The sequence below is a fragment of the Entelurus aequoreus genome, linkage group LG09 (genome assembly GCF_033978785.1).
Source record: "Entelurus aequoreus isolate RoL-2023_Sb linkage group LG09, RoL_Eaeq_v1.1, whole genome shotgun sequence".
In the NCBI taxonomy this organism is placed as follows: domain Eukaryota; kingdom Metazoa; phylum Chordata; class Actinopteri; order Syngnathiformes; family Syngnathidae; genus Entelurus; species Entelurus aequoreus.
Genome location: NC_084739.1, coordinates 22267905 through 22291399, shown reverse-complemented (window position 1 = coordinate 22291399; position 23495 = coordinate 22267905). Strand labels below are relative to the sequence as shown.

General features: G+C 39.2%; 1 protein-coding gene and 1 long non-coding RNA gene across 2 annotated transcripts in view; one reads left to right on the top strand and one right to left on the bottom strand.

The window, feature by feature from the left end:
- Window positions 1-2627: 2627 nt before the first annotated feature.
- kcnk1b (potassium channel, subfamily K, member 1b) lies at window positions 2628-21137 on the top strand. Its single transcript, XM_062058328.1, has 3 exons — window positions 2628-3177; window positions 11264-11659; window positions 19643-21137. The coding sequence occupies exons 1-3, from the start codon at window positions 2823-2825 to the stop codon at window positions 19888-19890; spliced, it is 999 nt and encodes a 332-aa protein (XP_061914312.1). The 5' UTR covers window positions 2628-2822; the 3' UTR covers window positions 19891-21137.
- The window catches only part of LOC133657247 (uncharacterized), a 66754-nt gene continuing 61843 nt past the window's right edge, over window positions 18585-23495 (bottom strand). The window contains exon 4 of the long non-coding RNA XR_009827245.1: window positions 18585-19901. This is a non-coding gene — a long non-coding RNA (uncharacterized LOC133657247). The remainder of the gene's footprint in view (window positions 19902-23495) is intronic.

Genomic DNA, 23495 nt, shown 5'->3' with positions numbered 1-23495 from the left:
AATCTCATCCACCTCAACAAAAATGATCCTAAATTTTTGTTTAGTACAGTAGCATCGCTAACCCAACAAGGGACTCCTCCCAGTAGCTCCACCCACTCAGCAGATGACTTTATGAATTTCTTTAATAAGAAAATTGAAGTCATTAGAAAAGATATTAAAGACAATGCATCTCAGCTACAACTGGGTTCTATTAACACAAATACGACTGTATATACGACGGACATTGCCCTCCAAAATAGTTTCTCCCTCTTTGATGAAATAACATTGGAGGAATTGTTAAAATGTGTAAATGGGACAAAACAAACAACATGTTTACTTGACCCAATTCCTGGGAAACTTATCAAGGAGCTTTTTGTTTTATTAGGTCCATCAGTGTTAAATATTATAAACTTATCACTTTCCTCTGGTACTGTTCCCCTAGCATTCAAAAAAGCGGTTATTCATCCTCTACTCAAAAGACCTAACCTCGATCCTGACCTCATGGTGAACTACCGGCCGGTGTCCCACCTTCCGTTTATCTCGAAAATTCTCGAAAAAATTGTCGCACAGCAGCTAAATGAACACTTAGCGTCTAACAATCTCTGTGAACCTTTTCAATCCGGTTTCAGGGCAAATCACTCTACGGAGACAGCCCTCGCAAAAATGACTAATGATCTATTGCTAACGATGGATTCTGATGCGTCATCTATGTTGCTGCTTCTTGATCTTAGCGCCGCTTTCGATACTGTTGATCATAATATTTTATTAGAGCGTATCAAAACGCGTATTGGGATGTCAGACTTAGCCTTGTCTTGGTTTAACTCGTATCTTACTGACAGGATGCAGTGTGTCTCTCATAACAATGTGACCTCGGACTATGTTAAGGTAATGTGCGGAGTTCCCCAGGGTTTGGTTCTTGGCCCTGCACTCTTTAGTATTTACATGCTGCCGCTAGGTGACATCATACGCAAATACGGTGTTAGCTTTCACTGTTATGCTGATGACACTCAACTCTACATGCCCCTAAAGTTGACCAACACGCCGGATTGTAGTCAGCTGGAGGCGTGTCTTAATGAAATTAAACAATGGATGTCAGCTAACTTTTTGCAACTCAACGCTAAGGAAACGGAAATGCTGATTATCGGTCCTGCTCAACACCGACATCTATTTAATAATACCACCTTAACATTTGACAACCAAACAATTAAACAAGGCGACTCGGTAAAGAATCTAGGTATTATCTTCGACCCAACTCTCTCGTTTGAGTCACACATTAAGAGTGTTACTAAAACGGCCTTCTTTCATCTCCGTAATATCGCTAAAATTCGTTCCATTTTGTCCACAAGCGATGCTGAGATCATTATCCATGCGTTCGTTACATCTTGTCTCGATTACTGTAACGTTTTATTTTCGGGCCTTCCTATGTCTAGCATTAAAAGATTACAGATGGTACAAAATGCGGCTGCTAGACTTTTGACAAAAACAAGAAAGTTTGATCATATTACGCCTATACTGGCTCACCTGCACTGGCTTCCTGTGCACCTAAGATGCGACTTTAAGGTTTTACTACTTACGTATAAAATACTACACGGTCAAGCTCCTGCCTATCTTGCCGATTGTATTGTACCATATGTCCCGGCAAGAAATCTGCGTTCAAAGAACTCCGGCTTATTAGTGATTCCCAGAGCCCAAAAAAAGTCTGCGGGCTATAGAGCGTTTTCTATTCGGGCTCCAATATTATGGAATACCCTCCCGGTAAAAGTTAGAGATGCTACCTCAGTAGAAGCATTTAAGACGCATCTTAAAACTCATTTGTATACTCTAGCCTTTAAATAGACTCCCTTTTTAGACCAGTTGATCTGCCGTTTCTTTTCTTTTCTTTTCTACTCTGCTCCGGGGTGGACCGCTAGCCTGTTCATCGGATGGGGACATCTCTACGCTGCTGACCCGTCTCCGCTCGGGATGGTTCCTGCTGGCCCCACCACGGACTGGACTTTCGCTGATGTGTTGGACTTTCACAATATTATGTCAGACCCACTCGACATCCATTGCTTTCGGTCTCCCCTAGAGGGGGGTGGGGGGGTTACCCACATATGCGGTCCTCTCCAAGGTTTCTCATAGTCATTCACATTGACGTCCCACTGGGGTGAGTTTTCCTTGCCCGTATGTGGGCTCTGTACCGAGGATGTCGTTGTGGCTTGTACAGCCCTTTGAGACACTTGTGATTTAGGGCTATATAAATAAACATTGATTGATTGATTGAAAAGGGGAGACAAGACGACAACAACAAAAATGTATCTATTTATATATCTTTATATATTTTTTGTTTTGTTTTTTTAACTTGAGACGTCCTGCATGGAGACTGGCGAGCCAGATCCATGGGCGGTAGTTCGGGGACGATACGAGTACCTGAAAAAGGAGCGCGTTGAAACTATGACGTCACATGCCCGTTGTCGCCAACATGTCACTTGCTGCATTCACTTACTGACTGAAACTCAGTAACTGCTCTTTTCAGAAGTATTATTTATTTACCCATTGACGTATTTTTAACATTTTTACATATACAACACGGTACGTTGAGGCAGGATACTTATCCGTATTAAAGAGGCTCAACTGAATGTTGCTGATCGAAGAGCAACTGCACAAAGGACAAGTGATCTCCTCCCACCGCTCTTGAAAGCTGCAAACACCGCGATGTCAGCGAACGCGCCACGTTACAAGCAGACGCTGGTTCGGCTGAGTGGGAAGATAATTAGAATTTCATCTTAAAACGGAGAAACGCCACGAATTTATTGTTGATTGTTGTCTATTTGTTTGGACGTGGACAGCGCGCCGTTTCAAAAATGCTCCAGTCTCTCGCCGGTAATTCGTGCGTTCGGCTCATCCAGAGGCACAAATCGATGTGGTATTTTACGTGTCTGGTGGTGGGCTACATCCTTTTTCTCATCTTCGGGGCCGTGGTCTTTTCGTCCGTCGAGCTGCCTTATGAAGACGAGCTGCGCCAGAACCTGAGGGCCATGAAGACGCAGTTCCTCCGGGACCACGAATGTCTGTCCGAGGACAGTCTGGAGAGGTTTCTGAAGGAAGCCCTCGACGCGAGTAACTATGGGGTCTCCATCCTGAACAATACCTCTGCCAACTGGAACTGGGACTTCACTTCTGCTCTGTTCTTTGCCAGCACTGTGCTGTCCACCACAGGTCAGACATTTCACACATATTATTGGATTGTTTCTTCAAAATGCACCAAGAACCTAATAGCCATATGGCATAGACCAACTACCTTTATATTAGTTTGACACAAAGCTGAATTGAATGGACGCCATGTGTCATTCATTCTTACATGTAATTACACAGTCATCATAGGGTATCCATAGCATTATAGATAGTACTTTATTGATTCCTGCAGGAGAGTTCCCTCATTTTTGCCTCACTAAAGACAAACACTAATATATTTCATATTGTGCAAACACAATGCTTTTGCAATAACTCTTTTATATGGCTTGGTTGGTAGAGCGGCCGTGCCAACAACTTGAGGGTTCCTAGTTCGATCCCCAGTTGTGTCCTTGAGCAAGACATGTCACCCTTGCTCCTGATGGGTCGTGGTTAGGGCCTTGCATGGCAGCTCCCGCCATTAGTCAGTGAATGTGTGTGTGAATGTGGAACTAGGGTCAAAGTGCTTTGAGTACCCCGAAGGTAGAAAAGCACTTTACAAGTACCGTATTTTTCGGACTATAAATCACAGTTTTTTCCTAGTTTGGCCTGGGGTGCGACTTAAACTCAGGAGCGACTTATGTGTGTAATTATTAACACATTACCGTTAAATATCAAATTATATTATTTAGCTCATTCACGTAAAGAGACTAGACGTATAAGATTTCATCGGATTTAGCGATTAGGAGTGACAGATTGTTTGGTAAACGTTTAGCATGTTCTATATGTTATAGTTATTTGAATGACTCTTACCATAATATGTTACGTTAACATACCAGGCACGTTCTCAGTTGGTTATTTATGCGTCATATAACGTACACTTATTCAGCCTGTTGTTCACTATTCTTTATTTATTTTAAATTGCCTTTCAAATGTCTATTCTTGGTGTTGGGTTTTATCAAATAAATTTCCCCCAAAAATGCAACTTATACTCCAGTGCGACTTATATATGTTTTTTTCCTTCTTTATTATGCATTTTCGGCCGGTGCGACTTATACTCCGGAGCGACTTATACTTCGAAAAATACGGTATAACCAATTTACCATTTTATGCCGCTAACATACACAAAAAGCAAGACGTGCACTAATAGAACTGATATTGCTATTTTTACAGGTGCACACCCTTTTGCACACGGTATTGCTTTTATTTTGAACATGCATACATACACTACCGTTCAAAAGTTTGGGGTCACATTGAAATGTCCTTATTTTTTAAGGAAAAGCCCTGTACTTTTCAATGAAGATAACTTTAAACTAGTCTTAACTTTAAAAAAATACACTCTATACATTGCTAATGTGGTAAATGACTATTCTAGCTGCAAATGTCTGGTTTTTGGTGCAATATCTACATAGGTGTATAGAGGCCCATTTCCAGCAACTATCACTCCAGTGTTCTAATGGTACAATGTGTTTGCTCATTGGCTCAGAAGGCTAATTGATGATTAGAAAACCCTTGTGCAATCATGTTCACACATCTGAAAACAGTTTAGCTCGTTACAGAAGCTACAAAACTGACCTTCCTTTGAGCAGATTGAGTTTCTGGAGCATCACATTTGTGGGGTCAATTAAACGCTCAAAATGGCCAGAAAAAGAGAACTTTCATCTGAAACTCGACAGTCTATTCTTGTTCTTAGAAATGAAGGCTATTCCACAAAATTGTTTGGGTGACCCCAAACCTTTGAACGGTAGTGTACATACAATTACAATGTGGTACATCACATGTGCAGTTTCTCACGACAACATGGCAGAAAAGAAGTAGGAAGAAGCAGAGCCGAGTTTAAGTATATTCATTCTATATGTTTTATATTATTTGTTTATAAGTAACATACAAATGATTTATAACATTAAAATAAGAGGAGTACATTAATCGTTGTATAGATGAGGGGGCCCGCCAAAGGGACATATTCATACCGTCCTCTATCAGGCTAACACAATCTTTGATGGCATGTCCACAAGACTATAACTATTTAGGTAACACGGAAATTAGGTAGTTGATTTCTGAATAAGGGCTAAGGATTGAATAGGTTTAATTTCTTCACTTTCCTTAAGTTTCACTTTCCTTAAGTTTCACTTTCCTTAAGTTTCACTTCTTCACCCTTTTTTTTGGATATGAAAAACCTAATAATGATGTGTTGTTTTCATGTTATTTGTATTCATTGTATGTCTGTCAGTGTTGTATGATACTAATATTTTAGTTCCGGGGACCAAAGAAACCGTATATGAACTCAGAAATGCAGATATTTTTCAAACAACATGGGCAAGAACAACCTACAGAGAATATTGTGTATCTGTGAAAGGGGTAAACCTGTGGAAATGCTGCGAAAAGGAACTGAGGATGTGCAGTTCAATCCATGTGTTTAAAATAAAAAAAATAAGACTATATAAGTACAGAGATGTGCTGTGAGTAGTAATAAGTACGATCAATAGACGTGGAACATGATAGTATCGTGTTTATATACCTATACATTACTAACTTCTTTATATATATACCTGTATATACCTGTATACATACAGTACTTATAAAATACTTCTTTACTTTACTATATTATGGATCACAATGTGGGAAGAAAAGGATGGAAAGGAAAGAGGGAGAAAGAGGAAGGGGAAGGAAAAAGAAAAAGAAAGAAACAAATTGTGCATTTGAACAATCGTGTATGGTATGTGTAGATGTGTGTGTATTTATTGGTACATGCATGTATTTACATGCTTAACAATGCACGTGATCAAGTACTATGATTTTGACAGATACTCTAGAGTCCTTTCTTGTGTTTCTTTATCTCAAGATCGATTTCTTGTTGTTTTAGTTTTTTTCTCTATGTGACATGTACAAAGTGAATGTGGAAAGGGTAGGCATAATAAGCTTTTAGCTTCAGGTTATACCTTTTTGGTCAGAACATGTAAACCGATACTTTTATTTATTTATCTGCTATGCACTTGAAGTGTACTGTTTACATGAACTGATGACCAAATAAAAATAAAACCATTAGATACTGCACAACTCTAATGTCTGAACATTACTGTATTATCGTTATAAGTTATTTTTCTTTTTATCGTCTCTTTTTTTGTTGTATTTTTAACATACATGCATCCATTTTCTACCGCTTGTCCCTTTCGGAGTCGCGGGGGGTGCTGGAGCCTATCTCAGCAGCATTCGGGCGGTAGGCGGGGTACGCCCTGGACAAGTGTATTTTTAAGTATAAGTACTTTATTTATAATATGTATTATGTTTATATGTCAACTTTACACTATGAATATATTATATCTGTACACGTACACAAAAGTACAGATACATAGGATTTTGACAGTTAATATTAATCAATATTATCTATAAATTATAGAAACAATCTGTACCAAAAGGACATAAGATTATACATACAGTGCAGTACACATTTGCACATGCTACCAAATTCTGCAATGTACAGTAAACCTATTCATGTATATGGAAAAAAGTACATGTCTGCAGAATTAAAAGAGGGAAAAAAAGTTAAAATGTGCAATTTGGACTATTGAGTCACGTAACATATTTCTGTCTACACTCAGAACAGTACAGTACAGTTAGAATTATTTCTTTATATGTGGACAACACCTCAGTCAAATGATATCATTTGTCAGAGTCAACCCTTTAAACAAATAATTATGTTTTTTTGTCTGGAGGCAATGGGCGTTTTGCAAAGTCATTCAGTGTAAATTATAAATAAATGAAAGGACTACATTCTGCAGGGAGTTTACACCCGAGGGAACTTTAGCCTTCCAGCATGGCAGCAGTTATCTCTGAGGTTTCAACATACACTACGTGGGTATGTGCACCTTGTGTTTACGTCCTCAACAAATCTGATGTCATATAAAATGCGTACCGTGCAGACTTTAAAGTGTGCTGTTGAACACACATCACAATCACACGTTAACCTCCTGATAATTAGCACAACCATGCGAGCAGGCCTTTTACACCTTTCCAAAGTGAAGTAGAATGTGTGATCTTTTAATAGGAAAATGGCTTTCACCTACATAGCACACCATTAGTTCAATAGAGCATAATGGCCCACTTTTACAGCAGTTTCCAAAGGGGGAGGCACCAGGAGTTGGAGCAGTTTCAGAAAAATAAAGAAACATATTTTACAAACCTGCTAAGGTGACTTCAGTTAGGCTGAAATGCAAAGTACATTGATAGTTGCTAAAAACAAACACCAAAATGCCACTAATTATCCATCCATCCATTCATATTCTAGCGCCTGTCCCTCTCAGGGTCGCGTATTCTCTGAGAGAAGGCTCACTGAACCACACTTTGATATTCCTGGGTTCAAACTAATATATGTTAAAATATATTAGTATTATTAGTAAGTACCATATATTTCGGAGTATAAGTCGCACCGGCCGAAAATGCATAATAAAGAAGGAAAAAAACATATATAAGTCACACTGGAGTATAAGTCGCATTTTTTGGGGAAATTTATTTGATAAAACCCAACACCAAGAATAGACATTTGAAAGGCGATTTAAAATAAATAAAGAATAGTGAACAACAGGCTGAATAAGTGTACGTTATATGACGCATAAATAACCAACTGAGAACGTGCCTGGTATGTTAACGTGACATATTATGGTAAGAGTCATTCAAATAACTATAACATATAGAACATGCTATACGTTTACCAAACAATCTGTCACTCCTAATCGCTAAATCCCATGAAATCTTATGTTAATAATTTCACACATAAGTTGCTCCTGAGTATAAGTCGCACCCCCGGCCAAACTATGAAAAAAACTGCGACTTATGGTCCGAAAAGAATGGTATGTAATAGGGCTGCACAATTTTGTGGAATAAACTTAATTGCAATTTTTTTCTCCAAAATTGCTATTCTGATTCGATTTGGCATTTTTATATTTTATACATAATAATGCAAAAAAACTGGGAAAATAAAGAGTGAAGGAAGACATGTTACGTTTAGAGTGTCAATCAACATATATTCTTGGCTCAAGGGGCACACATTAGAACAATATGCAATCATTTACTTTCAAATATGTTTGACTTTATGCAGGCAGACTCAGAGCTTTTGTCTACATCATGCTCTTAAACTGAAGAAATAACCAATAAAAAACTATGCAGTGATTATAATGTAATGTAATCATAATATATAATAATACAAGTAACCATTTAAAAGGAATTATTTCTCTTTGCTGTAGAATTGTTTACCATTGTACTGTAATTGGAAGGCAAACAATTTTATTATAAAAAAATAAACAAACAACAAATTAAAATGGGCTCATTTCTGTAAGCAAAAATTTAACATAGATATTGAACATCTTAAAGTGATTTTTTTCTCCAAAATGAGGTCTTTTTGTTTTCTGCCATCATGTAATCGCGTCATTTTCGCTCGTTCCTCCGTGTTGATGGGCTCATATTGCCTATCTGATTTAAAGCTGAAATATAAGCAGAAAAGGGGAAATTTGGCTGTGTAATCCTGTTTTTTTCCTCCTAATTTGTCTTACTTTGCGCACTTCTCAATAGAGAGTCTGTACTGTGAGAGTGTTTGCGCCCCGCTCCAGTCTTTGCAGAGCAAAGACTGTCTGCGTTAAGTTAATAAATAAAGGTGCTTAGGTTCTGAGAGCCATGCATAGAGTGAGACCTCTTTCTCCCGGTTTGAAGCGAGAGACAAACAAACGCGAGGCTCAACAATTCTGATTGGCCAACATGTCTGTCACTTAAATGCCAGTGACAGTTGAGGGGAAAAAAACTCAGCCTCTTGCGGTTATTTATTGCATTAATTAAAACCTCAATGTCGAATCGATTTCGATCAGTCGTGCAGCCCTAGTATGTAATATGAGGAGGAAACTAGCATGGTAAATTACTGTGGTGATTATTATTATATCCCACTGGGACATACTTGTTAACGCTTGCATTTTAAAATAGGGTCAACTTTCCGGAAAATAAGGGAATACCTGCCTGCTAGGGCTGTGAATCTTTGGGTGTCCTGCGATTTTTTTACTATATCGATTCTTGGGGTCACGATTCGATTCAAAATCGATTTTTTTCTCCAATTCAACACGATTCTCGATTCAAAAACGATATTTTCCCGATTCAAAACGATTCTCTATTCATTCAATACATAGAATTTCAGCAGGATCTACCCCAGTCTGCTGACATGCAAGCAGAGTAGTACATTTTTGTAAAAAGCTTGTGTAATTGTAAAGGACAATGTAACTGATTGCAATAATGTAAACTTGTTTTAACTATTAAATGAACCAAAAATATAATATTTTATCTTTGTGAAAATATTGGACACAGTGTGTTGTCAAGCTTATGAGATACAATGCAAGTGTAAGCCACTGTGGCACTATTGTTCATTTTTTAATTTTTTTATAAATGTCTAATGATAATGTCAATGAGGGATTTTTAATCACTGCTATGTTGAAATTGTAACTAATATTGATACTGTTGTTGATAATATTAATTTTTGTTTCACTACTTTTGGTTTGTTCTGTTTCGTGTTTGTGTCTCCTCTCAATTGCTCTGTTTATTGCAGTTCTGAGTGTTGCTGGGTCGGTTTGGTTTTGGAATTGGATTGCATTGTTATGGTATTGCTGTGTATTAGAGATGTGTGGATAGGCAATTATTTCATCTGCAACCGCATCACAAAAGCCCGTCATCCACCCGAACTAACATTTTATCAAAACCACAACCGCCCGCCACCCGCCACCCACCCGTTGTTATATATCTAATATAGACGATGCAAGGCATAAGTGAGGTTAGAAAGCTTTTGCCTGTTAAGGAAAGGAGACTGATCCAATGCAGCAGAGACATTCAATGCGTGCCACACATTAATATCTCTTGGCCATGCATTAGAGGCTAAGAGATATTAATGCGTGATGATATTATTTATCATTATTATAATATTATTGTCATTTACATTAAGAAAGTGTTGACTATTATTATTTTTTTCCCCTGGTCTTTAGTATTCCATTTTTTAGTTTGTCGCGTACCACGTTTGCTGCCGGCGATTCTGAATCGCACAACGTGAGAATCGCGATTCAAATTCGAATCGATTTTTTCCCACACCCCTACTGCCTGCTGTGGTGTATTATTTTTTTACTGCCGTGCTTTTATTTTTTAGGCTTGACTTCACCGGCTACAAGCTGTGCAGTACCATAGAGCAAGGGTGTCAAACTTGTTTGTCTTGTGGGCCACATTGTAGTTATGTGGGCCCTTTGTAACAGTTGTAACATTATAAATATAATCACCTCATGATAATATTACACAATTGTCTATGCATTTGATTATTAGATTGTTTTTCACATTACATACATATATTGATAACTTGCTTTAAAATCATAAGTGAAGGTGACAACAGTTATACATTTTTTTGTCAAAATCGAAAAACAAATACATTTAGTTTAAGAAACATAAAGTACTTTATTGATGCTTATTATTTTCAGGCCACCTGAAAATATGTGGCAGGCCAAGTGAAATGATATGGCGGGCCAGATTGGCCCCCGCGCCTTTGAGTTTGACACCTGTGCTGTAGAGGATTTTAAAAAAAAAGAAAGAGAACCAATACATTTAGTAAGAAAGATTAAGTATAGTTTTTTGACGCACATTATTTTCAGCCTTTCGCAGACCACGTCAAAATGATCTGGCGGGCCGTGTGAAATGGCGTGACGGTCCACTTGAAATAATGTGGCTATTCACATTAAATGATGTGGCGGTCAACATGAAAAGGTGTGGCGTGCCACATGAAATGATCTGGCGGGCAGTGGGAAATAACATGTTGGGCCACAATAAAAGATGCCAGATACCCTCGGGCCTTGAGTTTGACACCAGTAAAGGATTAATAATTTTTTTAAGTGAAAGTTAAATTTAGAAAAAATGCTATTTCTTGGGCGCCACGGCAGGATTGACATGCACTGAGATTGATAATGATATTTATTGTTATGTCCAATGCGTGAAAAACACAGGTGGCAGTTTAATGTATAACATAGTTACATCTGGTGTGTTTATAAAATTACATCTCCTTCCATTTTCAGGAACTTACAGAATTTCATTTATTCAAACTGAAACTTTAATTGCTTTTGATCTTTAGGTTATGGTCACACAGCTCCACTGTCGGAGGGCGGCAAGGCCTTCTGCATCATCTACTCTGTGATCGGCATCCCCTTCACCCTCCTCTTCCTCACTGCTGTGGTGCAAAGGATCATGGTGTACAGCACCAGGAGGCCCATCACGTACATCCACACACGCTGGGGCCTGTCCAAACCTCTGGTGGCCATTGTCCACGCCTGCCTCCTCGCCTTGTTGGCCGTTTCTTGCTTCTTCCTCATCCCTGCTGCCATCTTCTCAGCGTTGGAGGACAACTGGAACTTTTTGGAGTCTTTCTACTTCTGCTTCATTTCTCTCAGCACCATCGGATTGGGAGATTACGTGCCAGGAGAGGCGGCCAATCAGAAGTTCAGGGAGATCTACAAGCTGGGCATCACTGGTGAGGTCCATTTTTACCACCTAATAGCATACTATCAACTTCATTTATCCCACGTTGGGGAAAGATCCACAGTTGCAGTGTAAAATTTACACACAGAATAAAAAAGGACAGCAGTAAATGTGACATGTAAAAAAACACCATCATAACAAATATTGCACGCAGTGACAGAACACACATTCATGGCACATGCAATCCAAAACAATCAAAAATGTTAAATACATATTAAGAAGCTGTTTTATTGACGCATTAAACATGATGTGTATTATTATGGTTGTAGTTTACAGTGGTGTACAACTACACGGAGAAATTCTACAAAACTAAACTTTGTACTACGTTGTATGCAAAACTGAGCAGTATTATCTTTGTATGGAAAAACAAACATGCACTATTGCGGAAGTGTACCTACTTCATACTTAAATTCAAATTCCTAACTATCTAATTCAAAATATTATTTGTAGGTATATGCAATGTGCACTTATGCGTGGTGTTATCTAAATGAGGTCAGCACACTTCTCATAAACTCAACTACTTCCTGTTGCAACAGGATGTTAGTCATCTTTTGTTTTGGTCAGAGGAACAAGTTTCTCTTCCTTTGGGCAATAAATCTATTCTATAATTGTCCTACACAGCTTATAGTGTCACAAAGTAACATTTTTATACATATTTTTTCTTTCATTGTAAATCATTACTTTTTTAAACTATTGTTATTACTTTGGAAGAAATCACATTTTCTGTTGGTGTTACCTTATCTTCTTTCTTAGCCTATAAAGGGTTATGTTTTTGTAAAATAAAGTACATTTCTTTGCATTTAACATTTTTTAAATAATCAAATAATTAACATCAAATTAATTATTTAAAAATGTATATATATTTTAAATAAATGAATCCAAATTAATTGATTGATTTGCATCATCTTGCCAGTGTTTGAATTGCAACCTCTATAAAAGCATGACGCCTTCTGTGTATTCTATACTTAACTGTTGTCTGTCTCTAATGAAGTGTTTCCTGCATGTGTGCAATGTGGGTGTGCGTCATTTCGTCAGTCGGTGAGTAGGATGTAACACGAGTGTTGCCTGGCTGCCAGAAAAGCCACGGGCTCATTTTATACAGCTTGTAATGTTAGCACATGTGAAATATGTAGTGTATTTATAGAGCAGATGCCGCAAAAACACTCTTAAATCCTTATCTTTTAAGATTTGCCTGTGGTGAGATGAGCTGATTTTTGATCTACAGTGCTGTGCAAAAGTCTTACAGCCTCTTTAGAGTTGTTGTTTTATTAAGGCTGTCATTTATTGGAATGATTTCAAACAACATATCTAGAAAATTAGTAGTAGTAAATGTTACACTTTCACCGTCTCATACACTGTTATACCCAGGGACGTAGCACCAAATTCTTTGCCCCCATACACAAGACTCCTAACGGGCCCCCCATCCCACCCTAAATCCAACGTTGCCGCCCCATACACACACTTACAATGTTTAGTTGTTTACATGCACTAAAAAATTAATTATTGCATGTATTAGGTTTAAACCAGCTTATTTAAAACACATTGATTACATTTTTGACTTTTAATACATGGGATCATCAATCAATCAATCAATCAATGTTTATTTATATAGCCCTAAATCACGAGTGTCTCAAAGGGCTGCAAAAGCCACAACGACATTCTCGGCTCAGATCCTACATCAGGGCAAGGAAAAACTCAACCCAATGGGACAATGAGAAACCTTGGAGGAGACCGCAGATGTGGGGACCCCCCCCGGGCGACCGGTGCAATGGACGTCGATTGGATCTAGCATAATATTGTGAGAGTCCAGTCCATAATGGATCTAACATAATAGTGAGAGTCCAGTCCATAGTGGATCTAACATAATGGTGAGAGTCCAGTCCATAGTGGATCTAACATAATAGTGAGAGTTCAGTCCATAGTGGATCTAACATAATAGTGAGAGTCCAGTCCATAGTGGGGCCAGCAGGAGACCATCCTGAGCGGAGACAGGTCAGCAGCGCAGAGACGCCCCCAACCGATGCACAGGCGAGCGGTCCACCCCGGGTCCCGACTTTGGACAGCCAGCGCTTCATCCGTGGCCACCGAACCTGTGCCCCCCCCCCGTCCCCGTCCCCCTCCACGAAGGAGTGTAACGATAAGTCGACATTGTCTACAAATGGCGACAATAACATTTTTCCCTGGCAACAATATTTGTTGACAACAGCCGTGACGTCATAACTCGCAACTCGCAAAAAAGTTGCCAGTGAAAACATTCCTAAGTGTGACAACATTTCCTCTTATTCTTGTTAAAAACATGAATACCTTGCTCAGTTTGCAAAGCGGACCTTGTTTTTTATGGCTGCACATCTGTGATACGCGAGCATTTAAAGCGGAGGCATGATGTCGGACATCTGGAGGGGGGATGTGGACTCAACCTTGGCAAGAGTGGTAGCTTGCTAGCAAGCAAGGTACGAGACGAAGTTGTGTGAAAAATACATTTAGGAAATAATTTTAGCCAAAGAAAGCCAGCAAACTTTGCCTACATTAATTCAAGTACTTTTTAAAGCGGCATCCATTTGCAATGCAATAAAAAAAGGCACAATAACAAACGCTAGTTGCGCACGCAGTTTCGCACACACAAACACAGATATTAGGCACCAATGCGATGTACTATAAGATTAAACATACAATCTAGTAGATAGCTAACATGTTAATAATTATTCAATGATACAATTCTATCCATTAAGTCTATTAAAGTGCTAAAACTGCCAGGAGTTAATCAATAGTCAATATACCAGTGTGTAGCTTTTTAACCACATCATCAAAAAATGCTTGTTTTCTCTTTGATGTTAGATTTGATGTTTTGTTGTTTGTTTTTATTGCTGCTATTTAACTGTTTTTTTTATATACATAAACAAGGTTAATTGTTTTTTTTTTTAGCACTTTGCCTTTCCTTTCTTTTAAATGGACAGCATTTTAATAATAATTTTATTGTAAAAGCTGAATGAGCAGCATATTTATGAATTAATTATTCATCTTTGTTGTTCATAAGGACATGCTTAAAATAACGTAAGCTGCATTTCAAAATCAATGGAAAAATTGGAGCCAATTAATATGTGTACGCTTTATAATCCAACTAGCCGACTAATCGTGACGATAGTCGATGACTAGTCAACTATCAAAATAGTCATTAGTCGCAGCCCTAATCTAGAACATATCTCGATAAACCATCCTATATAATTTGGTTTTGTTTCATTAAACGTTATTTTTTATAGTACAGATTATCTGATAGCCTGATAAACATAACATTATCATCATGATAATACATAATTATTATTATTATGATTATATTATTATTAGTGCATCTCCTGGGAGTTAAGTCTCCCACTGTCCTTAAAAACAAGTGACACCTATGTTTGTAACGTTAATCGAGGGTCTTTGAACACACCACAGTTATGGGCAATGAAATGCAAAAGTGAAACTTGTACATTACTTTCTTCTATGCTGGCCCAAATAGATATATGGTTATGGTTATATTTATTTCGAACATGTAAACAGATAAAATGTGATACATCATATAATAATTACATATGTTAATTTCTCTTAACAACGTGTTCGAAAAGGAGTAGGAAGAAACAAAGCATAATGTTAAGTGCAATGCAAATAAAATCTATTATTATTATTATAATGTTAAGTGCAATGCAAATAAAATCTATTATTATTATTATTACATTTAACTCCAACCCCTTTTCCAATTCATGGCAATTACTAACATATTTGTTCACTTCCTGTTCTGATCTTGTAATTGTAACAACATTTACACCAATGAATTCAACAGGTTTCTTAGTAGTTAAACCAGTCATAATTCACATAAGAGATTAATAACATCTCCTTTTCAGCAAAGTTCAAGATTTTGTGATGTACGTGAGGGTTGGAAGGAAACGACACCATGAAGGACTTAAGGTTACCAGGTTTATTGTAACCTTTGATGATTGTGGGATGTGTATGCTACTCTAAGTGTTGGTTGCAGGATTAACTGTAAAATTAACCATGTAAATAATTCAAGAGGATGTTGTACATGCGTGATGGATGAAATCTTTGTCTGACCAAGAGGGTAGGCACAAGGGAGATCCGGGGACAGGCAGGAGGTCGAGGGCAGGCGGCAAACAACAATGTCCGAGTCCAGGCGAGTGATCGAGGATCGAGGGAGGCAGTCCAATTTCCGGGTGGAGGTCGAGGTACAGCGCTCGGAGCACACGGAACAAGGCGGGCATACAGGAGTTAACGACGTTCCGGCGTAGGTCCCAAGGAGTGACTGGTTCTTATGCTGTTCTCCTGATTGCTGCCAGGTGCGCTGATTACTGACAGCCTGCAGCTGCGGCGAAGCGTGGGCGTGAGGCACTTGGTGCGTGCGGGGGAATGTCCTGGCATGCTGCTAAGTAGAGAGTGTGATCTTGCCGCGGGAGGATCTTGGGTTCGAATCCGCGCCGCAACAGTACCCCCCTCCTTAGGCGAGGCACCCGACGAGCGTCTGAGGGCCCCCGGGTTGGCGCGGTAGAAGTCCTCCAGAAGAGAGGGGTCGGCAAGGTAGGAGGCCGACGCCCACGATCTGTCCTCCAGTCCGTATTCCTCCCAGTCGACCAGCTATACCAGCTCCCTACCCTGTCGATGTACCCTGAGGATCTTCCTTACCGTCCAAACCGGGTCGACGTCATCAAGAAACCTAGGGGGGGGCAGGGTAGGGGTAGGGAGAGATAGGACGCTCTCCACCACCGGCTTTATTTGAGACACGTGGACCACCGGATGTCGCTTGACCGAGGGTGGGAGAACCAATTTAACAGAAACCGGGTTGATTATGGAAATTATGGGAAAAGGACCAACAAACGGGGTGCTAATTTTTTAGACGGTACCTGGAGGCTGAGGTCTTTAGCGAGTAACATGACCTTTTGTCCAGGCTGGTAAGAAGAGGCCGGGATAAGGTGTTTGTTGGCGCTGCGACACATCCTCTCTGATGCCTTCACTAGGGCCGTACGAGCGGCTCTCCACACCCTCTGACACCTTTTGATGTAGGCCCTGGTAGAAGGTACCCCGATCTCGAGTTCCTGCTGGGGAAACATGGGGGGTTGATAGCCCAAAGAACACTCAAAAGGGGACATACCGGTGGCGGAGCTCTTCATCGCGTTGTAGGAGTACTCTACCCATGAGATGAACTTGCTCCAGGACGAGGGCTGACGTTGGGCAACGCAGCGAAGCATAGACTCCAACCTTTGATTGGCTCTTTCGGCCTGTCTATTGCTTTGGGGGTGATATCCTGAGGTGAGGCTGACCGAGGCCCCGATCCCCTTACAAAATGTTCTCCATACCGTAGAGGTGAACTGGGGGCCCCGGTCGAATACAATGTCCATAGGAATCCCATGTTGTTTAACGACGTGCAACGTGAGAAGATCCGCCGTCTCGGAGAAGGAAGGCAACTTCCGGAGGGGTAGGAAGTGGGCTGCCTTCGAAAAACGGTCGACAATGGTGAGTATAGTGTTATTGCCTCTCGAGACGGGGAAAACAGTGACGAAGTCCAAAGCTATGTGCGACCATGGGCGAGCAGGAATCGACAGTGGGCGTAGTAGGCCAGCCGGGGGTCGGTGTGACGGTTTACTGCGGGCACAAGTGGAACAGGCAGTGATGAACTCTTTGGTCATCTTCTCTGTCCATGTCATCGTCTTCATGTGCTTACTTGCATGATGGCGGCGTTTTGGAGTTTGAAGTGTTGAAGCAAGTTTTTTTTTTCTTCCTTGCGTACCAGGGCATTTGGTTAGGGCGGCACACAGGATAGCTTCCTTTCAGGTAGTAATTAAGTCTCGCACGACCGATGGAAGCCATGTCTGTTGTTTGCTGTGAGGTTTGGTGAGTGTAAGGGGCGTTACTTCCCACAGGGTAGGAGCGCCTAATTTGTGTACCTTAAACCACTTACAGCACAATATGGGTCATTTTGCCTCATTGGAGTGTTTAAAAAATGTTTTTATCGGTTATGGTAGCCATTTTTTTATGTTATTGAATTATCGTGTGATGTCATAATTATCGTCCATCCATCCATTTCTACCACTTATCGTGTGACGTTTCTGATACAATCGTGCCGCCTTAGGTTTATTATATTTTCACCTCTTTGATCACCTCTCCTTGTTCCAAAATGCTGGTGCTATGTGTGAATGCTTAAAGGTGAGCTTAGCTGTCGACGTCTGTGTTGAGTGAAGTGTTCCAAGTTAGGTTTGCCGCCATCCAGGTGGAACAAACCATTTCGTATTTTTGATAAAGGGTGTTGTAGTCTAAGACGTTTGGTTCCAGCAACCTTATTATTGAACTTTCACACCTATATTAATTCTATATTAACATTTATGACATCTGTTTTTTATTTGATGATTTACATATTTAAATGAAAGTCACGGGGAAGACCCAGGATACGTTGGGGAGATTATGTCTCCCTGCTGGCCTTTAAATGCCTCGTGGCTTGGTAGAGGGAAGTCTGGGCTTCTCTGCTTAGGCTGCTGCCCTCGCGACCCGACCTCGGATAAGTGGAGGAAGATGGATGGATATTTAAATGGCAGAAAAAAAAACTTTATACACACACATATTTCGTTTGGTTATGTAACCTGCATAGTATGCAGTGAAGTGTGAGCACACTAAGGGCCTAATTTACTAAGATCCAAACATCACGCGCTAAACAGCGTGTGCAATCTGTACTAACACTGCATGTACAATTCAAAAGTGGTGCAGATCGCCTTATTTGAATGAGGATTTTGTGTGGGGCAACACCACGGAGACAGTCTCATTTGCTGCACATTCATGTTATCATGCTCCTACTTGCGGGGTTTTGCTATGTTTTCAAACATGCAGGACACATCTACCACTTTTTATGAGCATTTTAGAAACAGTTCAAAGGGCATCTACAACCGCGCTGAAGGTTCAGTCTCGGGATGGAGGCTGTACTTACTGTGCTCAAGACACAAAAAATGCATACTTCACAAAGTTTTTTTTATGTAACAGATATGTTAATAATATATATTATGAATGAAAAAATTAATGGCATTAAACAAAACGCCAGCGGGTACCGAAACGCATCAATTGAATTCGTTTTAAGCCGCCCCTTAAGTCACTCAGCATGCAGCTATAAAATTATAAAAGGATGTTACGGAATAGGCAATATGTGTAATTTTTTTTTAAAATTTCTGACAGACCATGCAAGTATGTTGAAACACAGACGTATGACAGAGGACTCTTTGTCAATCGCTTGTATTTGCATGCAGCGTGAACACCGAGTGTGTGCCAGTTTGCACGTACTTTTCAGACCTGTTAAATCAAACCCTAAATAGTGCTCGCAAAACAGTGATGAGTTTTTACTAATCACATTGTGCGTGCTGTATAATATATTTGCATTTTCTCCTCCCAGTATTGTGGGTGTTTTGATGATAAACAAATATATATAAATGGATTTCACACCTTATTCTGCTCACTTTACCCTTTGCAAGTGTTATCAGGTTTGCATGTGTTTTAGCACATGCAAACCTTTAGTAAACCAGGCTCTCAGTCCATTTTTTGTTTGTTAAAAAAAAAAATTGAGTAACAGTGTAAAGTTGCAGGAGCATGTCTTTTTCAAGCTAAATGGAAAGGAAACCTGATAAAAGTCATGTTTCTGTCCTATTCTTTACCGTTTTACTGTCAAAATGACAGGTGTGGTCATTAAACAGGACAAGTCTTTTGCACACAACTTGTAATCTATGCAAATGAGATAGATAGCTGGTACATATGTAATAGTGTGTTAGGGTTTTACAGGAAGCAAGCACTTCCTGTTTGGTGGACTCACATGGTCAATTCACCAAACTACGAGAGAGCACTACCCCCTTGTGAAGGAATGTACGAATGACAGTTTTTGAAGTTATTATGGAGAATGTTGCTTTTTTCTCTCTCCTGACAATAGTTTTAAAATCATCACCTTTGTGTTCAGTCTACCTGATCCTGGGTTTGATCTTCATGCTGGTGGTCCTGGAGACTTTCTGCGAGCTGCAGCAGCTGAAGCAGCTGAGGAAGATGTTCTACCTGAAGAAGGAGAAGACGCAGGACCGCCTTGCCATCCTGGAGCACGACCACCTGTCCTTCACCCTGCAGTCGGACAAGGCGCACGGCGACAAGGCCCGGATGTTCGTTAGCGCCTCAAGCCTGTCCTCTCGCAGCGACGAACTCATGATCCAGTAGCGACAGGACAACTGAGAAGTACACACACAAAAAGTCTTTGCTGTATTTATAGCTCTCAGGAGCAGAGCTTCACTCAGAGCTGTCTGGTATTTAAAGTCATCTTACAAGATAGTTGATCTGTAGCTTTGTCATTAAATAGCACTACTTTTGTAAATACCTTGGAAGGTGAACAGTTGGGGGGCGATTGAATAGGCGGATATTCAGAACCTTCTTTGGGTACAAAGCTGACTGACAGAAGCTTTAGAAGGCAATTTAATTTCAGCACAGTGGTCGTGTTGAAAATACTCTGACAAGTGGTTTAAAAAATTTATTTAAGAACAGTGGTCCTACTTTTTCTTTAATGAAGGTGTAAAGTGCCGCGCTTGCTCTTCGTTTCATTCAGGGATTTATTTTCTCGGCACGTACGTGTAATAATCATGTTTTTATTCGTACAGAGTGTACGTCGTCACTCTTTAATTTATTGCCTCGTCTGAAATAATGTGTCGGATGTGCAACAAAAGGGATGTGAGATTGTTTAACTTAAGGCAGTTGAATTTGCACATGTACAGAGATGTGCTTTTTTTTAAGTCTCAGCTGTATTGAGAAATGCACAGAACACATATTACCGGTACTCATAATTTATTATTAGGATTCATTGAATGTCGACCATATTTTCATCTTCTTGGTTATGCACAAGAAACAATGTATTGGAGAGACGTGAACACCAACGACAACTAAGTAAATTAGTGCCAAACTTTTTAACATTCCTATTGGTGTTTGACAAAAATGTACTCCTACAGATAACTTTGTAAAAAAAAAAGATTTTTTTAGTGTACCTTACGTCTTGCAATCACTTGAAGCCTTTTTTTTTAATGTCTGGGATTTTTTAATGCTTTTTTTTGTTGTTGTGTGCTGGCATGCTAACCAGGGTTTAGCATCATTTTTCCGCCAGGCTTTTGCTAGTTACTTAATGTGTCCAATACATTTTTGAAATTTTTGTAATATAAAATGGACCTTAAATGTTGCTGTTTTCCATCACTGTAAATAATTTCCCAAAGTGAATATATTGTCCAGAATTACAAACGAAAACAATTTACTGATGCTGACGACGTAAGTGAATCTTCTGTTTGACATTTCCTTGCATAAATCCTCAGTTGTCATCAACATATGTTTATGTCCGTATTGTGTCAGGTAGTAAATGTGAAGATCATTTCGTCCAAAGGAATACATTCCTCGAAGCTTTTTTGGCATTTGTGTTGGTGAAATAAAATGCTGTTAAAAAAATTTGATATTGTCACTGTTTTTTTGTGATTATATAAGATGTATGAAACACAAGTGAATGTTTTAACGGGAGGTTGCTGAAATTGAAATGAGGTCAAAAGGCGGCAGCTCTAACTGCAGCCTTTTAAGCAGCTCTTAGAAAAGAACAAAATTGTTGCTACTTGAATATTTAAATGTCACTAGTCATCACTTAAATGTGAATTTTCTCTGCGTGTAGTAGTCTTTGTCCGTCCTAAAAGAGCAGCGATTACAGTTAGAGCTTAACAGGAGGATAAAGTGAGCATAAAAAAATACAATTTGCCCACAAATTAGTTTTTTTGGGGGGGAAAAATTAAATAACCCATTAAGTTATGTAATGATCATGACCGAAATCCTTCAAATATCGCAGGATAATTGTAACAAATGTTATCTGCAAGTGATATTGCTCAACTTTTATCTTTTTATTTTGTGTTTTATGGCCCCGCAGGTGACGGGGCGCAGTTCTCCCCAAAATACTTCTGTTCTACGGCTTGAGTTGTTTTTAATACTGCATGAAACACTCGGTGCAATTACAGGCCTCTGTTGTTGCAGAAGCTGAAGTTAAATGAATAATGACGAGCCTCAGGCCCAAGTATTTATTGCACATCATGAGAACACAAGGGCCCCAGGGTACGCACTAATTGGAAATAACTATGCAGGGTGTTAGCTAGTTTGATGCAGAATATAACACAGCGGCATATACAGTACAGTACATAGAGTGCCTGTTCATTTGCATAATGCAGTCTGGAGAAATGAAAAATGGCCTCTGTTTAGTAGCACGTCATAACATGCTTGGATGATTAAGGATGTTTGCAACACATAATAAAGCAATTAGATTATTTATACACATTCCTTTTAAAGACGCATAAACCTTTAATGGTCTGTAATACAGTCCTTTGTTTATCGCTGTTAATTGGTTCCGGACATGACCGCGATAAGTGACATTCTGTGAAATAAGAATCATTAATTAGAAATAGTTTCCTAGCTGGAGCAGAAAAAAATATTTATGACCTTCTTAAGACATTTTTCAACATTAGGAGAGCCTTCCAGACATGAAATAACGCACTTGAGTCACTTTTACATGCTGCCTGAGGCTGAGCCAATCAGTGACCACGATATTGAACAGCACGCTCTGATTGTTTTGGTCTCCTATAGTGGCCAATACTATTGCAATATTGAGATTTTTAGTTTATTTAGCCACGTGTATGCTAGAAAATGCCTAATTTGGGCCACAAATGTTTTAAAATAGGCTTTAAAATAAAATAAAAAAGGTTGTGGTGAAGCCGCAATGTATGTGACGAGGGAGGACTGTATTACGTATTGATGCAAGTTGAAAAATAAACTAAAAATGCACATGTAAGCAAGCAAAAATAACATGTTGGTTACTAAAGCATATGGAAAGATACAATTATGACATAAGTGTTATTAATTGATAATTAGATTATACCTAAAATATACCAATACTGTAAATATTCATCCACCCATTCATTTTCTAATGTTTGTCCCTCTCTATGCATATTAATTTAATGTATCTATGATTAATATTACCTATTTTTCTGCCAGCAGATGGCGACATTTCCATCTGCATTAAAACTGCTGCAGTTCTTTTCCCTTTTTGAATTGATACATAAATATCGCTGCAAACTACAACCAAAAAGAATATACATTAGTACCTCTCTGACAACAGATTGTACAGTTGGTCGTAACGTTGTGGTCAGTGTGATCTTACTCTACATTTTGAATGCAGCATTTCAATTAATATACCAAAAGTGTCCAAACTACGGCCCGCCGGCGTCTTATGACATCATGAGTTTAACAAGGAGTTTGGCCTGTGGGGTGTTTTCAAATTTAATTTAAATATCTGATAGTCTGACTGCTGCATGTATGCCACCAAGTTGTGGACAGCATGAGCAACCCAGGTAAATGACAATGAATTGGGCTTTGAAGTGAAGTTCTTGAATGACCCAATTCAAACAACCTTCCCTAGTCATGGCGCAACAAAAATGCAACGAACACACATGCTCACACATAAGACAACCTGCTCACTGAACTTTGTGCATATTATGAAAAATTATACAAATGCAAATTTACTCCTACTGAATTCCATTCCAATGCATGATGGGAAAAATGCAAAACACTCATCACACTAATACATGTTTGGCGCATTTTAGCTGCTTGATATTTCTGACTGATTACAAAACTCTAAGGAGGTCGCCCCGGAAGTAAGCAAGGTAGGAGTCGAAACTTCACATACTCTTACAGTAATAGCCGATCCATCCATCCATTTATATATATATATATATATATATATATATATATATATATAT